At 41.1% G+C, this 16,103-nt stretch overlaps 1 protein-coding gene across 31 annotated transcripts in view; it reads left to right on the top strand.

The window, feature by feature from the left end:
* Positions 1-16,103, top strand: part of TPRG1 (tumor protein p63 regulated 1) — a 287,018-nt gene that overhangs the window by 164,575 nt on the left and 106,340 nt on the right. For 23 of the 31 annotated variants that reach the window (XM_041731589.1, XM_041731582.1, XM_041731584.1 and 20 more), the window contains 2 exons: positions 12,846-12,945; positions 13,128-13,358. In XM_041731589.1, coding sequence (XP_041587523.1) covers positions 12,846-12,945; positions 13,128-13,358 — 331 coding nt within the window. The remainder of the gene's footprint in view (positions 1-12,845; positions 12,946-13,127; positions 13,359-16,103) is intronic. The other 8 variants (XM_041731601.1, XM_041731600.1, XM_041731599.1 and 5 more) reach the window with 1 other exon arrangement.

The following is a 16,103-nucleotide window of genomic DNA, read 5'->3' as shown; positions in this document are numbered from 1 at the left end:
TCTTGAAACAGAAATACTCTCATTTCTCCATATCTGTATGCTGGCCTTCATTATTTTCATGGGAGAATGATGTTCTGCTTTAGTTCTCTTGCCTTTCTCTCTCTGGCTGGTGCTCTCTGGACCTACTTGGATCTTCTTAGCATCTTGTAGAACAGCTGAATCCCAGGTGTTAACATTTTCACCTAGAAGGAGTGGAATTGGGCTAAAGTTGCCTTAGAATGACATTACTATAACACTTCCTTACACCTAAATTATTTTATCCCATTTGGTGTCTTGTTTAGCATTGGACTTCAATGTATATTTCACTATTAAAACATAGATTGTCTTTCAGTTATGATGACCAGCAAATGAGAAGTTAGCAATATCTGTTTTTAAGAACTCAACTGCTGCCCCCGTCTGGTCTTGTTTTACCCCTTTTAAGTGTCTGCTCCCAAATATTGTCCTTTGGTTTCAGGATAAGCTCTTCTTTACTCCTTGTATTTTCAGACCTGCTCTCAAGAAAAATTCTCGTATTTGTCACCTGTCAGGGTTGTTTGAAGCAGAAGTGGCTTTTTCCCCTGCTCTGTCTCTGGTGGTACAGTCATCTTCTGTGACTGTGACTGAGCTCACTGTCCTGCACAGAGGGTTAAGTATCCTGTAGGAATCCAAGAGGACAAGTGGGGGTGTGGTTTATTCCTTCCCAGAGCTCACAATCTACTCACAGAGGCCAATTACAGTCATTGACTAAAGAACTGGTTGATAAATATCATGGCAGCTGGGGAGCATAGGAAAAATTGCATTTCTAGATTGCCATTCCTGTTAAGCTTATGGGAACAGATAAGTTTGGAGCCTGGTTCAGAATAAAGGGTTTCAAATCTTTTCTTTTCAGGTCTGATTCCATCACATTTGAGAAGAGAGACTCTCTAAGTTGAACCTCCTTTGCTTTTATATCATGGGTGCTCCATGGAACAAAAATTTTTATTACTGATCAATTTGTTTAGCTACTGCATAATGAATGCTGTTTATGTTCTCTACTTGGTGCTAAGCATATTGCAGTAAGAAAATTATGTCTCTATTATTAATTATTTTACATACTAGTGAGGAGAATGTGAAAATTAAGGCAAGTTAAGAGATAGTGTGATGAGTACTGTCATAATGATAAACATAGTCTACAAGCAGAAACAGTAGAGAGTTATGTAAGTTATGAGACAAGATTAGTCAGAGAAGACTCTAGTTGCTTTCTAAGTTGAGACAAGAAGGGCAACGGGAGTTATCAGGTAAAGGAACTGGGTGGATTTATGAGTCTAACCATAGAGTAGTATGGCTGAAGCACAGATTGTGTGTGCTGTGATGTGGCGGGGAAGATGGGAGAAGAAGATGGAAAAGAAAAGGAAGAGAAGAGACCTAGTGAGACTTGGTTAGTAGGAGTTCAGATCATGCCTACCATGCTCAGGAGCTCCTATTTTATTTGGAGCACAATGAGGATTCATTGAAAGTTAGGTAGCCAGTGGCACAATCTTATTTGTATCTTAGAAAGATTTGTCTTCCTGCTGTGTGTTGCATGAATTTGGGAAAGAAATATTGGAGAGAGACCAGTTAGAGGACCTTTAAAATGATCAACAAGAGGTGAATTTAGGTCATGGCAATTAGGAGTGGCACAAAGTAGAGCATTTAGTAGATTGAGGCATAAAGAGCTATAGGACTAGGGGCCTGATTGCTAAGTATTGGATAAGAAGAGAGAATCCAGCAGACTTCTGGCCTGAGCAACTGTAGAGCTGTGATTTCATTCACTGAGACTAGAATAAAAAGGAGGAACAAGTTTACGGAGGAAGTAAGAAGACGATGAGTTCATCTTTGGATAGAATGAGATTGAAATACCTGTGGGTCAACAAAGGTGATGTGTCTAGTAGGCAGCTGTTTAGATGGATTTGAACTTGGGAGAGAGATCTGACTGAAGGTACAGGCTTGGGAGTCCTAGATCTATGGATTATGGTGAAGCAGTGAGAATGAAGAAGCTTGTTTAGAGAGAACATCCCTACTGTGCTCTGACAAACACCAGCATGTGAGATATGTGGGTGTGATGTGTGTTTGTGGCGGGGTCTCTCTGAAAGAAACTAAACACAATGAAGAAGCAAGTAGAAAGAACACTGGAATTTGTGGTTCCAAGGGGCAGAAGGATACAAGAATTTGAAGAAGGATGATATCAACAATCAACCATGCCAAAGAAGATCAGGGAGGATAAAGGATGCAAAGTATCTATTGGATTCAGTCACAAGAGCTTTGTTGAGAATATTTCAAAGGAACTGAAAAACAGATTTCTATGAATTTAAGCATAAATGAGATAAAATTAAGTAGAGGCAGCATGGGGGGGGCATTTTTTGGAGAAGCTTGGTCATGAAAAACAAGAGATTCTTCATCTTTCTTATGCTTCTAAGGTCAAATGGAATAAATGCACTCTTTTTCCTCCTTGGGATCCTTTAGATATCTGAAGAGAATGGTCAGTGTCCTCCATGTTTTCTTTCCTCTCATCTAAAATTTTCCAGTTCCTTCTACTGTTCCTCATGGGACACAGTTGGTGGTCCATCACCATCTGTGTGTGATAAGCTCTTCAGAATAAAGAGAAAGGTTATCTCACAGGCCATGGGTCAAAATGACCAGTCTGATCATGGAAATAGAAAAAGGAGAATTTGAGAAGCATCAGTGGACATTGTGAAGTGTCTCTTTATTAATTCATTAATTCACTTAGCATCTGTCAGATATATACCAGGAGCTCCTCAAAGAAGAAACAATCATTTGTGTGGGCTTTAGTGCAGTGTCTCCAGGATAGATCCTCAGAAGATGAGCTTTATGAAGCCAAAGAGAGCTAACCTCAGAGTCTTGAAGGAGTCATCATGAAGGGTAGGTTTCTCTTCTTCATAGACTAGCTAAGTCTTCCTAGGAATTGGAGGCAATAAGAAAAGGAGAGAGGAGTCTGAAACCATGGCTCTTCCTCTAACTTGCTTTGTGACCGAGCTAAGTCACTTCTCTGAGCATCTGGTTTCTGAGGGTGTTGTCAAGTATCTAAAATGTCTGGCAGTGCTCTCAGATTCCCATCTTTTGAAATCAACTGAATATTTGCTTTGAGAAAACTAATCCTGTCAATGTGCCATTAATAAAGTATTCTTGACCTATGTGGTTGTTACATGGATGTGTTTATTTTATGATCCTTCATTGATCTGTACATTTATGGGTTTTTGAATGCATGTCATACTTCAATATAAATGTTTCTAATAAAATTGCATTAAAATAATAAAAGGTGTCATTTTTATTTGGGGGGAAAATACTATTGGCAGCATTTGGATGAATATCTTTCCCTGAATTTCACAAAATCTTCTGTGAGAAGTCACAGTTGGCCTAGCAGGAAACCCAGGCTTGGGGGCGACTTCCTTAAACAAAGCTCCCAGCCAGGAACATCTGGTTGTGGAATGTGGGCTAGCAATGCTCCCTGGCACTGGGACTAATGCTGGGTAGGTAGTAATCCTGGTGACATAATCCGCACACTCCCCTGGGATGTCCCAATAACTGGGAAAGAGACTTGTTCTAATTTCTAACTAAGCCTTGTCACCATCTAATTTCTGAATCAGCAGCTTCAAAATCAGGGAACCTATTTACTTTGGAGAGGGAAGAAAGAGGCTGCTGTCAGCTGAATTGTTGCCCTTTGTTGATTCTTTTGATTATTCTGCTCTTTTCTTTTTCACTTCTACGTGAGAACAATATTTGAGAGCTTATAGTCCCCTTGAAGTACATCATCTGGATCCAACATACAATATCTTTATTCTGTTCAATTCCTTGTAGGCTGATGTTTTCTTTTTTCTAGAGGGGGTTGGAAGGTTGGTGATTTAGCCTTAATTATTATCCTTCCCAGGAGAAGAATTCCACCATTTTTCTGTTCCCTCCCTGCCCTAAGCTCTTCCCGGTCAGGCCAGTTGCAAAGTAGGACACCTCTGCCACTGTCTGAGATAATTAACTACAGGTGACTCCTGGCTTATAGGTTGAGTTCCTTCTACTTTTACAAGCACATCCCTAGCCAGCTCCTCCCCAATTCACAAATCCTTGTACAGGTTTATATTAAGTGCTACCTCCAGAATTAATCTTTGTGGGGGAACTCCATTTATTTGGGGTGCTGAAGGGGAGAACCTGAGTGACTTGGATATGTGGACCAAACAGTTATGTACTTCAAATAATAAACACACATAAGGGAGAAATTGTTACTCTGGAAAGAAAGAAGAAATGAATGGTGCAAAGCTGGACTGTATGCAACGTGGAACACCTCTCCATGACTTCTGTCAGTCTTTAGTGATGTTACTCTCACGAAATGTCTGGGGTGAATGGAACACTTATGGTGTCGGCCCTGATGGTCGCCTTTGGGTTGGTTGTGAGGGAGCTGTTCAAGCAGGAATGGAGCTGTGCTGATAGCAGAGAGGAGGTGTGAAGAGCTCTTTCTACTTTCATCCCGTAAGAGAGCTGTAGTTTTAACCAACTGTTACCAGCTCCTCAAGAAGTGTGGGCTGGGGGTGAGCAGTTGGCACCTCTGTTACACCATATTACCTGCTGTCTTTTGAGCACACCCCTCTTCACACCTCACAGTTGTGCAAGGAACGTTTGTGCCCATCCAACAAGCAGTCAGCTCTCCACACCTCCTGTTTTCCCCACTCTCAAACCCACCCTCCACTCACCCCTATTAATCCTGCCTTCTGTTTCCACAGTATTTGTGCGCATTCTCCTAATATGACTCTATCACCAAAGTCTGTGATTATCTGTCACACTATTAGCTTCTCTGAGGAAAGACTGTGACATGTACTTCTATGTGTGTCTGCACGTGTGTGTCCAGAAGATGTTTCCATTCTGCTGCACACAGGGCTTCATTACTCAGCCCACCAATATTTACTGAGCACTCAGGTATGAGGTATGAGGTCATGTGCCAACAACAATGGGTTTGACATAAGCCTTGCCTTTCAATCTTAGACCTGACAGAGAAACAAGCAGGACATCTATTTGAGAACTTGTACTTGATGCCGGCTCTATGCCATGCCCATGCCAAGTGTGGATTATAAAGATGAGCGCTCAGAGTTGCTTATGGCCCAGGAGTGAAGACAGGGATGTAATGGGAATTACACAACAGTGAGATAAATACTACAAGTCAGGAACCCAAGCTTTACCATAACCCTGGTTGAGAGACCAGTGGAAGTATTTGTTGGAAGCATTTAAGAAAATTGATCTCAGAGAGTCACAAATTGATCTGTGATCCCACAAAGTTCTCTAGTCAATATCTTTGTCTTTATCAATTTTTTTCTGTATATTTTTTAAGAACTCCCCTTAAAAACTAATGTCTTGTATGAGGGTCTCAGCAAACCTCTGCATGTTTTCCTTCTTAAATGCAAGAAGACTTATTGGGGATTTAACATGTCTCTGGCCCTGGTCTGGGTGAGGTGCCCCGTGGATGTCCCAGCAGCTCTGGTCAATGTGGATAGCCACTTGCACTAGAGGGAAGTCAGAGGGCCAACACCCCAGAGTCTTCAGAGTCTTCATAATGGACACCCAAATTTGTGACATCACAATTCTCTTCCTCTGACCCCACAGCCACAGCGAATCATAGGGGAACTACCATGTTCATGGGAGTCACATAACATAGATGGGTTGGGGAAACCATATATGAACAACCTCTCTAGACTTAGATCTAGAATATTCTTAGCACTGGAGAAAAGTCTGTTAAATCTTATAGAGCAATTGAGCTGGAAGGAAACTTGGGAATAATTACTCCAACAGTTTTCAAAGTTTCACATATTATTCTCCCCATATGAAAGCTTCAGACGAGGTCTAAAACCAGCAAAATGGATCTGTTTTGAGTGAAATGGGCTACTTGTTTATGCAAACCATAAGTCTGGCCTCTCATTTTGTAGTTGAGGAATATTCAGTGCAGAAAGAGGAGTGACTTCCCTAGGGTTACCCAGTGAATGAATGGGGGTGCATTCTTCATGCTGGCCCTGTGTCCCCCCACCCCACCCCCTTGCTGAATGAGCACAGGACTCTGCCCACCAGGAGGGCAGCTGGGAGGCAAGAGACCCTGCATCAGTTAAACTTTCTCCCAGGATACAGAGCAGCCCTGCTGGCATGTTATCACTAATGTACAAAATGTGAAATTGTGAAGACTTGTTTGCCAATTCTCTTATCTCAGCTGGCACAGAGGAGGGCTCGTTGGAGTTTCGAGGTGTTAGAGTATTGTTTATCCACCGCACATCCCTTGGCTGTTCTCGCAGAGACTCAGGAAAGGCTGCACATATAAATTCACATAAATTACCTTTACAAAATGTCAAAATTAAAAGTGGATTTTTATTTTGGGGATGTGCCTTGAGCATGTTAACCCCTTATAGTGGGTAGAGGTGTCACCATCAGAAAAGCAGCTGACTTCTTTGAAAGCACCATAAGCCACAGGAACTTACTCCCACGCTCCCGCCCCAGCCCAGCACTACCCACCCTCAAGAGGTAGCAGTTCTTGTCAACAAACCATGGGTTTTTCTGAGCTCCTGGCCTGCTCACAGATTGTCCTCTGGATACAGTATTTTAATTATTTTTATTTTTTTATTTTTTTAAACTTAATTTTTAAAAAGATTTTATTTATTCATGAGAGACACAGAAAGAGAGAGAGAGAGAGGCAGAGACACAGGCAGAGGGAGAAGCAGGCTCCATGCAGGGAGCCCGATGCGGGACTCGATCCCAGGACTCCAGGATCATACCCTGGGCCGAAGGCAGGCACTAAACTGCTGAGCCACCCAGGGATCCCCAGGATACAGTATTTTTAATCCTGTGGTAGCCATAACTTCATTATTTATGGTCTTTAACTTCTTTTTAATTGACTAAATGGACAGCTCAGGGGAGACACAGAACCCCTCTGGGCCTCAGTTTCCTCACTTACAAAATGTGGAGGTTAGCATAGATGAGTGTTTCCTAACTAGCCATTCAGTCTACCCACCAATCCAGAGAGGTAGTAATGGGGATACTTAAGGAGCTACTAATATTTCAAAAGCTTTGTGGAAATCATAAGGCACCTGCAATAGGGTTGCATAGGCTTAAAAAACAATCCCACGGAGACTTATGGAGGCTCATGGGGAAAGGAAAAAGGGAGAAACAGCTCTGCAGGCTTGCCAGGGAAGCAGAGAGGGTGAGGAGCAGACCTTCTTAAGACTAGATGGAAAAGGGGAGAGTAGAGCTGGAGAGTGGCATGCATGGCCCTTGAAAAGAGGTTCACCATGAAACAGCTCTGAGCTTTATTGCTATCTCTGTTTACTTTTACTGGTATCTCTGCGATACTTTTTATGTCCAACATGTTCTTTATTAAACTCTTGTGAGAAGGAGGAAAAATCCCCAAATTCCCCCTTTCTTTGCCTTTGGTTGGGTTGTGGCTGGCTACTTCTTTCAAGCTGATCAGAGGTTTTCAACATAGTTCTTTTACATACTTTTCTAGAAAACACATATTTATTGGGTCAACTATTCTGGATCTCTCTTTAATTTTAATAAATCAAAAAATAATTACCTTAAGATTGTACCATTTGTTCCCAGGACAGAAATCTCCCAGTACATAGTGGAGCAGAATCAACCAGAATAAAGAATTTGGAAGGCACTTGGAAATGGGTGGGTAAAGTTTCTAGATCTGATGGAACCCCAGAATGGAATATGAAGCAGGGAATGTCAGTAGTAGGATGTAGACTTGATTCAGGGCCACATAATCATTTACATGAGCCTAAAACTCATTTGCCTTTATGGACCTCTCCACTATAATAGTATCAATATTAAAACTTATATTTTTATGACTTTAAATAGTTCCCCCCATTTTTTTGGTTTTAAGCAAAACCAAAAGTTTTGGGTGTCCTACAAATTTTACTCTTTTCTAACATTAAAACAAATAAAACATTTCTTTTGACAATAAAATTTAATTGTTTTGATTTTAAAATAAATTAACAGGTTTCCTAAGCCCCTAAAGGGTTTGCGGCTACAGGCACTGTGCCTGTCATACCTAATGGATAAGTCAGCCTGATACCAGGTAGAGAAGAAAGCTTTACGTGGTAGTGTTGGGTGCTGGGTACCCACTGCTGATGCAGGAGAAGCTAGGGTGCGCCCTGCTTAATGGAAGCTGTATCTCCTATCCCAGAGCAAAGCAGAGCTGACTGATGGAGATATTTGGCAAAAGTGTTTCCAGTTGACCAACACATAAGGTTGATAGCTGCTTCTCTGCTTTTCTTCTAAGTGCTACAACTTGAAGCAGTGAACGAGAGTCAGGAGTCATGTTTTGATTATTAGTTGTGTGTCTTTGGGCGAATTCCTCACCTGAGCATTCCAAAGTTTGCAAAATGAAGGAGTTGGATGAGGCATTGATTCTCTAGCTACAATTTATGCCCTATATGCTTCTGAAATATTTTCAGAAAAAATCACAGAGAGATAAACGAAGGCATGTATACAGTGAGGCAGGTATATTTAGACTAGGACCCAGGAATAAGTTATTTACCATATTAAATTTAGTTCTGAATTTACAGGCAGCCGTAAAATATAGAATTCTTATCATCTAACTGAAGGAAGACTAACACTTCTTTGGGTATTTATTTGGCATTACTTTGGAGGAGAAGTATATGGTTGAGAAGATATGACCACTACTTGACCAGTGAGCTAGCTCCAGGGCAATCGGAATCTCCTTCCTCCTCCCCTGCCCTTGAAATGTACATTCCAGCCACTGTTCCCATAGTGGGAGCAAGTGGAAGGCCATAGCCTCGAGAGAGTAGGGTGTTGCTGAGACCATCTTGAACTTACATGTGACTGAATCCAGGTACGTCCTGTGTATAAACTTTAAGATCCTGGTGGGCATGTTGCAGAGGCACCTGAGAAAGTCACATGTAAGTTCCCTTGCTTGTTCAACCTGCCACCTACCAATTTGGATGGGTCTATACCTTGTCCTATCTCTTCTTGACTTCTTCAGATTATCCCGCAAAAGCTCCAGAGTTTGCAAATCTACACACCTATTAAATGTTTGATTTTTTTATTGCAAAAGCAGCACTAACACCATTTAAAACTTTTTAAAAAGCTAAAATTCACTTTCAATCCAACTACCTCAATAAATGTAAGTATTTTCCTTGTGGTCTTTACCAGCATAAAAATTATTCAGGTTACCATATCTAGAGAAAATCTTTGTTTTTTGCTTTTACGTTTTTTCACCTAGGAATATGCAACCTTTACTTCCCTGCTGCTGCAGCACTTGTGAACGTTATTTTAAATGTCTGCACGATATTGATTGAATAGACTTAGCAGTTCCTTGACTGTTAGGTATTTAGTTGATTTCTGGTTTTTCCTTACAACCCAGAATAAGCAATTAATATTGCACTCTTTTTCTTCTTTAGAATTTCCTGGAATGAGATTAGGTCCAAACGTACGGACTGACTCTCTTCTAAGCCTTGATGCCTTGCTTTCCTTAGAAATTGTGCTACTTGAGTATGAAATGCTGACATTTAAGGTTCCATGGAGTGTTAGAGAATAATGATCTTTTTAGATTATAAATGACTCTGGATGGGTCTGTTGCAAGGCAGGCTTTATCCATGTAAAGCAGTGAAAACATTTGAATTTGTCTAGATTTATTTTCAGTATAAATATGCTTTTAGTATTTCAATGTATGCAATCTCTTCATGCAGGGGTAGAAGGGCACATTTATTTAATTGGGGATAAACAGTGTCTGGGCAGAGGGTGATGAGGAATGGAGTGGGCTGCTTTGATGTATTTACTCCTCTCAAATTGGGGAGGCTGTTGAAGTGACGTTCCTTGTCCTTGCAAAGTTGTTCCCATGATCAGAGAAGAGCTGAAATCATTCTGGATTCGGGCGGCTGGGCTTCATGTTCCAGGATTCATGGCTGTAAGAATATAACTGAAGCTGAGTTTCCTTCTTTCCTGGATCTCAAACAGCTTGGGCTCAAAGTGCTCTGATTCTCTTCCCCGAGTGTTTCCAGAGAAGACAGCCTGAGGGAGAGGAAGTGGTGCTAATTAAGTCCTCCCTCTGTTTTCCAGGCACAGGAGCCTTCTGCAGATGTCTGTTGTAAGGCGCGTGTTCGCAGAGTGTGGCAAATAGAAAGGCAGGCTTTCCTTCCCCAAAGGCACAAACCTTCCTTCACAGGTTACAGGGAACTCTAGAAACACACTTCCTTCCGACAGCCACTGTGTGATTGAGGTGCCAGACCTGGCCAAAGTGCTTCACTGATTGTTCTCTCAGTCTCTCTCTCTCTCTCTCTCTCTCTCTCTCTCTCTCTCTCTCTCTCCATGTGTGTGTCTCTCTCACACACATGTACAGGTGCACACACACACAATTTCTCCTGTTTCTATGGGGGGTGCCTTGTATTTCTTACAGACCATTCTCTGCCTTTTGTACCTTAAAAAAAATTGCTGAAGACAGCCTCAGCGAAGTCTTCCTACTGCAATACAGTGTGCCTCATGATGGACATACTAGATTGGACCAGAAGCATGGTTGGGAGCTCTGGGTGGGCATCCTGGTGCTGCCACAACTGAGTGTGTCCTGGGTGGGTCCCCTTAATGCTGTGATCCCCAGAGATGCAGGTAAAATCATCTTCCTAGGGTTGCTGGGAGGATCAGATGGAGGAACCTATAATGTGACCCCTGGAGGGCTTTACACTGGTGAGCCCCCCTAACCATCTGTATTTTCTCCTGCACTCAAATCCCTCAGGGTGACCGGATATGTCTGCATTTGCCCAAGATAATTTAGTTTACTCCTATCATTCTGATGTAATTGTTAATAGTACCCTTCTCAAGCTCCAAAGTGTCCAGCTTTAGGCCACAGGTTAAATGCTCATCATACTATTTTTACCACTCCTGAATATTCTAATTCCAATGTTAAGAATGTCAACTTGCAGGAGTCAGGGCTGTTTCTCATTCTCTATTATTCCACAAGAATCAAGGAAACTGAATTTATCTAATTAAGAACACTGAGGCAGCTCTGAGAATACGATGACTTTCCCAGTCACAGTGAAGCTGGACACAAAATCCACTTTCTGTAGCATGGACAGTGTACTTACCATAGGTCTGACTCATGCAGGACAGCCTGGTTCTCATCTCATGGAGTCAAAGAATGAATCTCACGGACAACAGAGAGTGAGCAAAGTGATAGAGTTTATCAAGCAGCGATACAGAGAAAGCTCTCTAAAGTAAGAGGTGTCCCACAGGGTTGCTGCTGAGGACTTTTCTGCTCTTTTATAGGAAACTGACCAGGGAACTTGGTAAATTTCTTGTCAATATCAGGGTGGATATTGGGATCCCTGGGTGGCTCAGCAGTTGAGCGCCTGCCTTCGGCCCAAGGTGTGATCCTGGAGACCCGGGATCCAGTCCAACCTTGGGCTCCCTGCATGGAGCCTGCCTCTCCCTCTGCCTGTGTCTCTGCCTCTCTCTCTCTCTCTGTGTGTGTGTCTCTCATGAATAAATAAATAAAATATTTAAAAAATATATCAGGGTGGATATTTAGAAGAAACATGGTGGACTTGTAACTGACATAATAACAAACAAGATGTCTTGTAAATATCATAAGTTATTGCCTTCTCTCAGGTTAATACCTCCTCCATAATATTTCTCTACATCTGGAATTTCTGTGAGCTTAGTCAGGTAGCCCATGGCCTTGAGATTCTTGCACTGTCTTGGTTTGAGCAGGGACTATTGATAACATCTTAATGACATATTTCTGTGATTACTTAGTAGCCATTAACGGGGGATAATCCATAACATTTTGGAGCTAGGGAGCCGTTTATTTTTTCTGTTTTTACTTTCTTATCTCTGTTTTGTTGGGATGGTTAGAAACCTGACTCTGGGGCCTTTTCCTTATCTTTCCCTCCCTAGCCCCATCTGCTCCTAACTCATCCCTAAATCATGACTATTTGGCCTCAGCTTAGAAACAGTAACCTGATGTAGGGGCTCTTTTTACTAGGCTAGTATGTGCCGTCTATGTATTTTGTTAAATTTTGCTGTATATTTACAAAATAGAAACGAGTTTATTATGTTTTTACTTAAGCATATGTAATCATTGTAAGCATCCAGAGATTTACAAAAACAAAAAATTAAAATCACCTATCATCCAGAGATAACCATTGTTAATATTCAATTTTATTTCTTTGTAGACTTTTTCTAACCCTGTCACACAACACACGTATATACATATTCAACTCCAAGTTTCCTTTCCTCTTTCTTTTTTTTTTTTGAATTATTTTAAACCATTTGAATATAATAATTCATTATTATTCATAACCTTTTCCGATTAACAATATATTTTGGGCATATTTCCCATGATAAAAAAATATCCACTTACATTTTTAATGACTGCATTGTATTTTATTTTATGATATAACATATTTAGCCAATTCCCTACTGATGAGTTCTTAGTTTCTCTATATTCTTCTGGTATTAGATATGATGTATGAGTGACTAATGTGGTGGTGATACACAATGTTTTGCTCTTAGACATTAGCTGTCAGTATTTTTCTGCTATTAGACACATATGATGTGTCTTCCTATATTGATATCTTTGGGCATTTGTCTAAATTTGTTCCTTAGGATAAAATTTTAGAATTGTTGTTTTTTGAGTTAAAAATATGCTGTTTAAGTGTTTTTTAACACTTAACACTTTTTAACACTTTTTGTGCCCTATTACTACCCAAGCAGCATATGAGAAAGGGCATTATCATTCCTTTTAACTGTTAAGTAAGTTGACAGGTTGGTAGGTTTTTAAGCAAAAATTCTATGAAATCTTGAAGATCAATTGTCTGGTAATTATTTCATACTATTATCTCCATACTCAGCTCCCTGTCCTCTGGGATTAAAGATGGGAAAATGGACCTACTTGCAGCCCTCTTGTGTCTATCTGAGGGTCTCTACTTCTCTCCCGGGGTAAATGACCAGGTAGGTGGTAGAGTCTCTGTTATTGAACTGCACTCATTAGTGCCTTTGTTAATGTATGAATGCATTTGTCAGTTTCAGGAACATCACGTGCACACTGCAGACCTTTTTGCTCTAGCCAGGACATAGGTAACTTCTTTTCCCCTTTTTTTCTAATGAGAAGATTCTTTCTTCCCTTGTTTTAGATAGAAGAAATGTCAACAATTGGGAGTTTTGAAGGATTCCAGCCTGTGTCTCTGAAGCAAGAGGGAGATGACCAACCCTCTGAGACTGACCAGCTGTCCATGGAGGAGGGGGACCCAGGCAAGGACTCAGAGACAAGGCAGATTTCAAGACAGCCCAGTGTGACTGAATCAACACTGTACCCCAATCCTTATCACAAACCTTTTGCCTCACGGAAGTACTTCGTGACACGGGTAAAATTTTTGGTGCTCTGAAATACTATACAAGACTACTCTTAAGATATTCTAATATCATTATAAATACTGTATATATTTGCCAAGTATTTTCACGTTTGTTATCTCCTGTAATAGTAATAACCATGAAGTAGGTATTATTATCCCCATGTTACAGAGGAAGGATCTAAATTTCCGTTAAGGGTCTACTTTTGATAACCAGGTAGTATTGAAGAGAAGCTGGTTATCCACTCTCCAGGGATCTTTGGCTCCTCAGTGCTGTGTTCATGTTAAATCTGATCTCCACAGATTAGTGATCTATGGAGAGAAAACCCAGGCAGTGAGAATACAAAATTGTGTGTCCAGAGTAGGTTATTTGTCGCATTTTTGAAAAGGACGGGGGTGATGGAGTGGAAGAGCTTGCTGAGAATGGGTTAGACCTCAGTGTCTACACTGGGATTCTGGAATGACAGTGTGGGAACAGACACTTTTAAATCCCAAGCCTTGGGATCCCTGGGTGGCTCAGTGGTTTAGCACCTGCCTTTGGCCCAGGGCGCATTCCTGGAGACGGGGGATCGAATCCCACGTCAGGCTATCGGTACATGGAGCCTGCTTCTCCCTCTGCCTATGTCTCTGCCTCTCTCTCTCACTGTGTGACTATCATAAATAAATAAAAATTAAAAACAACAACAACAACAACAAAAATAAATCCCAAGCCTTCTGTTACTCTCTGGAGCTGAGCCCTTTTGCCTAAGAAAGTAAATGGATAGGTGAGTAATGAAGGTGGAGTTTGTGTATCTAGATGTAAAAGATTAGGCACCTGGGTGGCTCCATCAGTTGAGCATCTGACTTGATTTTTGGCTCAGGTCATGATCTTGGGGGTTGTGGGATCAAGCCTCATGTCAGACTCTGCACTATGTGTGGAGCCTGCTTGAGGTTCTCTCTCTCTGTCTGCTCTGTCTGCCCCTCTTCCTATTCACTCCCTCTCTAAAATAAATAAATAAATAAATAAATAAATAAATAAATAAATAAATAAGAAAGATAGTTTGAACTTCTAGCATCTGGATCAAGTGGAGAGTGGGAGAGTGCTTCCACTGGGTTTGAGTACTTTCTCTCTCTCTTTCTCTCTCTCTCTCTCCTTCCTACTTATCAATGTTCTTTCCCAATCCTCAATGTTCTTGTTAGCACAATAATTGCTGGCTCACGGGCTATATAATCAGTTGGTGGCAAAACTGGGGATTGTACAGTGTGGCAATGAAGATCATCTCATTTTTGAAGCATTCATGGGACAAATCTTGAAAAAAAATTTTTTTCAGCTTAATCTTTTTTTTTCAGCTTAATCTTATAAATAAATGATGGCTAAGATGTTGTGATGATTTACAAGTTTTACTGACAAATCCTGATTTGGTAGCTTTTAAAACATCTTTGGTTAAGATAAAATTTTAACTAAAATGACTCAATGTGTGAGTAGGTGTGTGCATGTGTATGCATGTTCGAAGCTAACACATACCCGTATCATTTGTACTTAGCCACTCTGATGTGTTAAGGTGCTTTGGTAGGTGCTATACTATGTGTGTGTGTTTGTGTGAATGTTTTTGCACATGCAGAACATATGGTTTGTTTTCCTAAGTATGTGAACTTTATTGAATAAGCAAAATTAAGTTGTAAGATACATCTGTGAAGAAAATCAAAGCATCCCCTAAAGTTGTCTTATCTTTGGTAATGATGATATACCAGTCACAGTTTGATGAGATAACAAGCATGAGTGGTATGGAATAAGAGATTCATCATACTCAGAAGCTGGTGCAGTTATGAGGGCTGGCTGGGAAGTCTCTGCAAAACTGTCGTCTTTGCACCTGGTGATGGGCCTGAAGTTGCTATAGGGCAACCAATTGGTAGTCATGAAGTGGGAATAGAGAATAAGGGAAACACTGGAACCTGTACAGACAAACCAGAATTCCTGAGGAAAAACTGGAATCTGTGTCTGTCTCCCACCAAGTCTAAACTTGAAGATGTGAGTCCTTTCAGGAGAAGTTGGTGGCCTTTCTCCACTGAGCTGCACACTTACCAAGCCTAGGAAAAGGAGAATATGAGGAGGTCTAATTGCCAGCAGTAGCTGTAGGTCTGTCCGGGTGCTGCCCCGTACCACCAAGTGAAGCAGGGGATCAGCAACTGTGAATATGAGCTTGCACAGTGCCTGGTGGACTGCACTGATCTTCCACAGGAAAATAACTGATGTGTCACTTCTGCCTTGCAAATCTTACACTTATGTCTCTTGTGGCCAACTCTACTTGGAAATGGATAAGAAAGGAAACTCTAGAAAACATAGTTCTAGCTTAGCTAAATCGACCCAGTCTAAAGCCACCATGGAGGTTTTGTTTGTGTGTGTGTTTGAATGATGCTTTTATTTGTATGGTTTTATGCAACTTATCAAGTGAAGTGCCCTGGAGTAACACTATAAGGTCGGTGGGGGAGAACTGCTCACTCTTGTACTAAACATAGTACAGTTTCAGGGGAGTGAAATTACCTGACCAAGTCACATGATATTAGTGAAAGAGCTATAGCTAGAATCTGTGTCTTCTGTCTGTAAGTCCAATGCTCTTCCTACCATCATGTATAATTGCTTTTATAAGTCAATCAGTGACTGACTCCAGTCCATGAGAAGAGTATCTTCTCCCTCGAGTAAATAGATACAAACCCTAAGTTCTCAAGAGGTTGGGAGGGAAACGTTCTAATCTTGTTAATGAATTTAGAGTAGACTGGAGG

This window comes from Vulpes lagopus, chromosome 17 (genome assembly GCF_018345385.1).
Source record: "Vulpes lagopus strain Blue_001 chromosome 17, ASM1834538v1, whole genome shotgun sequence".
In the NCBI taxonomy this organism is placed as follows: Eukaryota; Metazoa; Chordata; class Mammalia; order Carnivora; family Canidae; genus Vulpes; species Vulpes lagopus.
The sequence above is the reverse complement of the archived record's forward strand: the minus strand, read 5'-3'. Positions and strand labels throughout refer to the sequence as shown.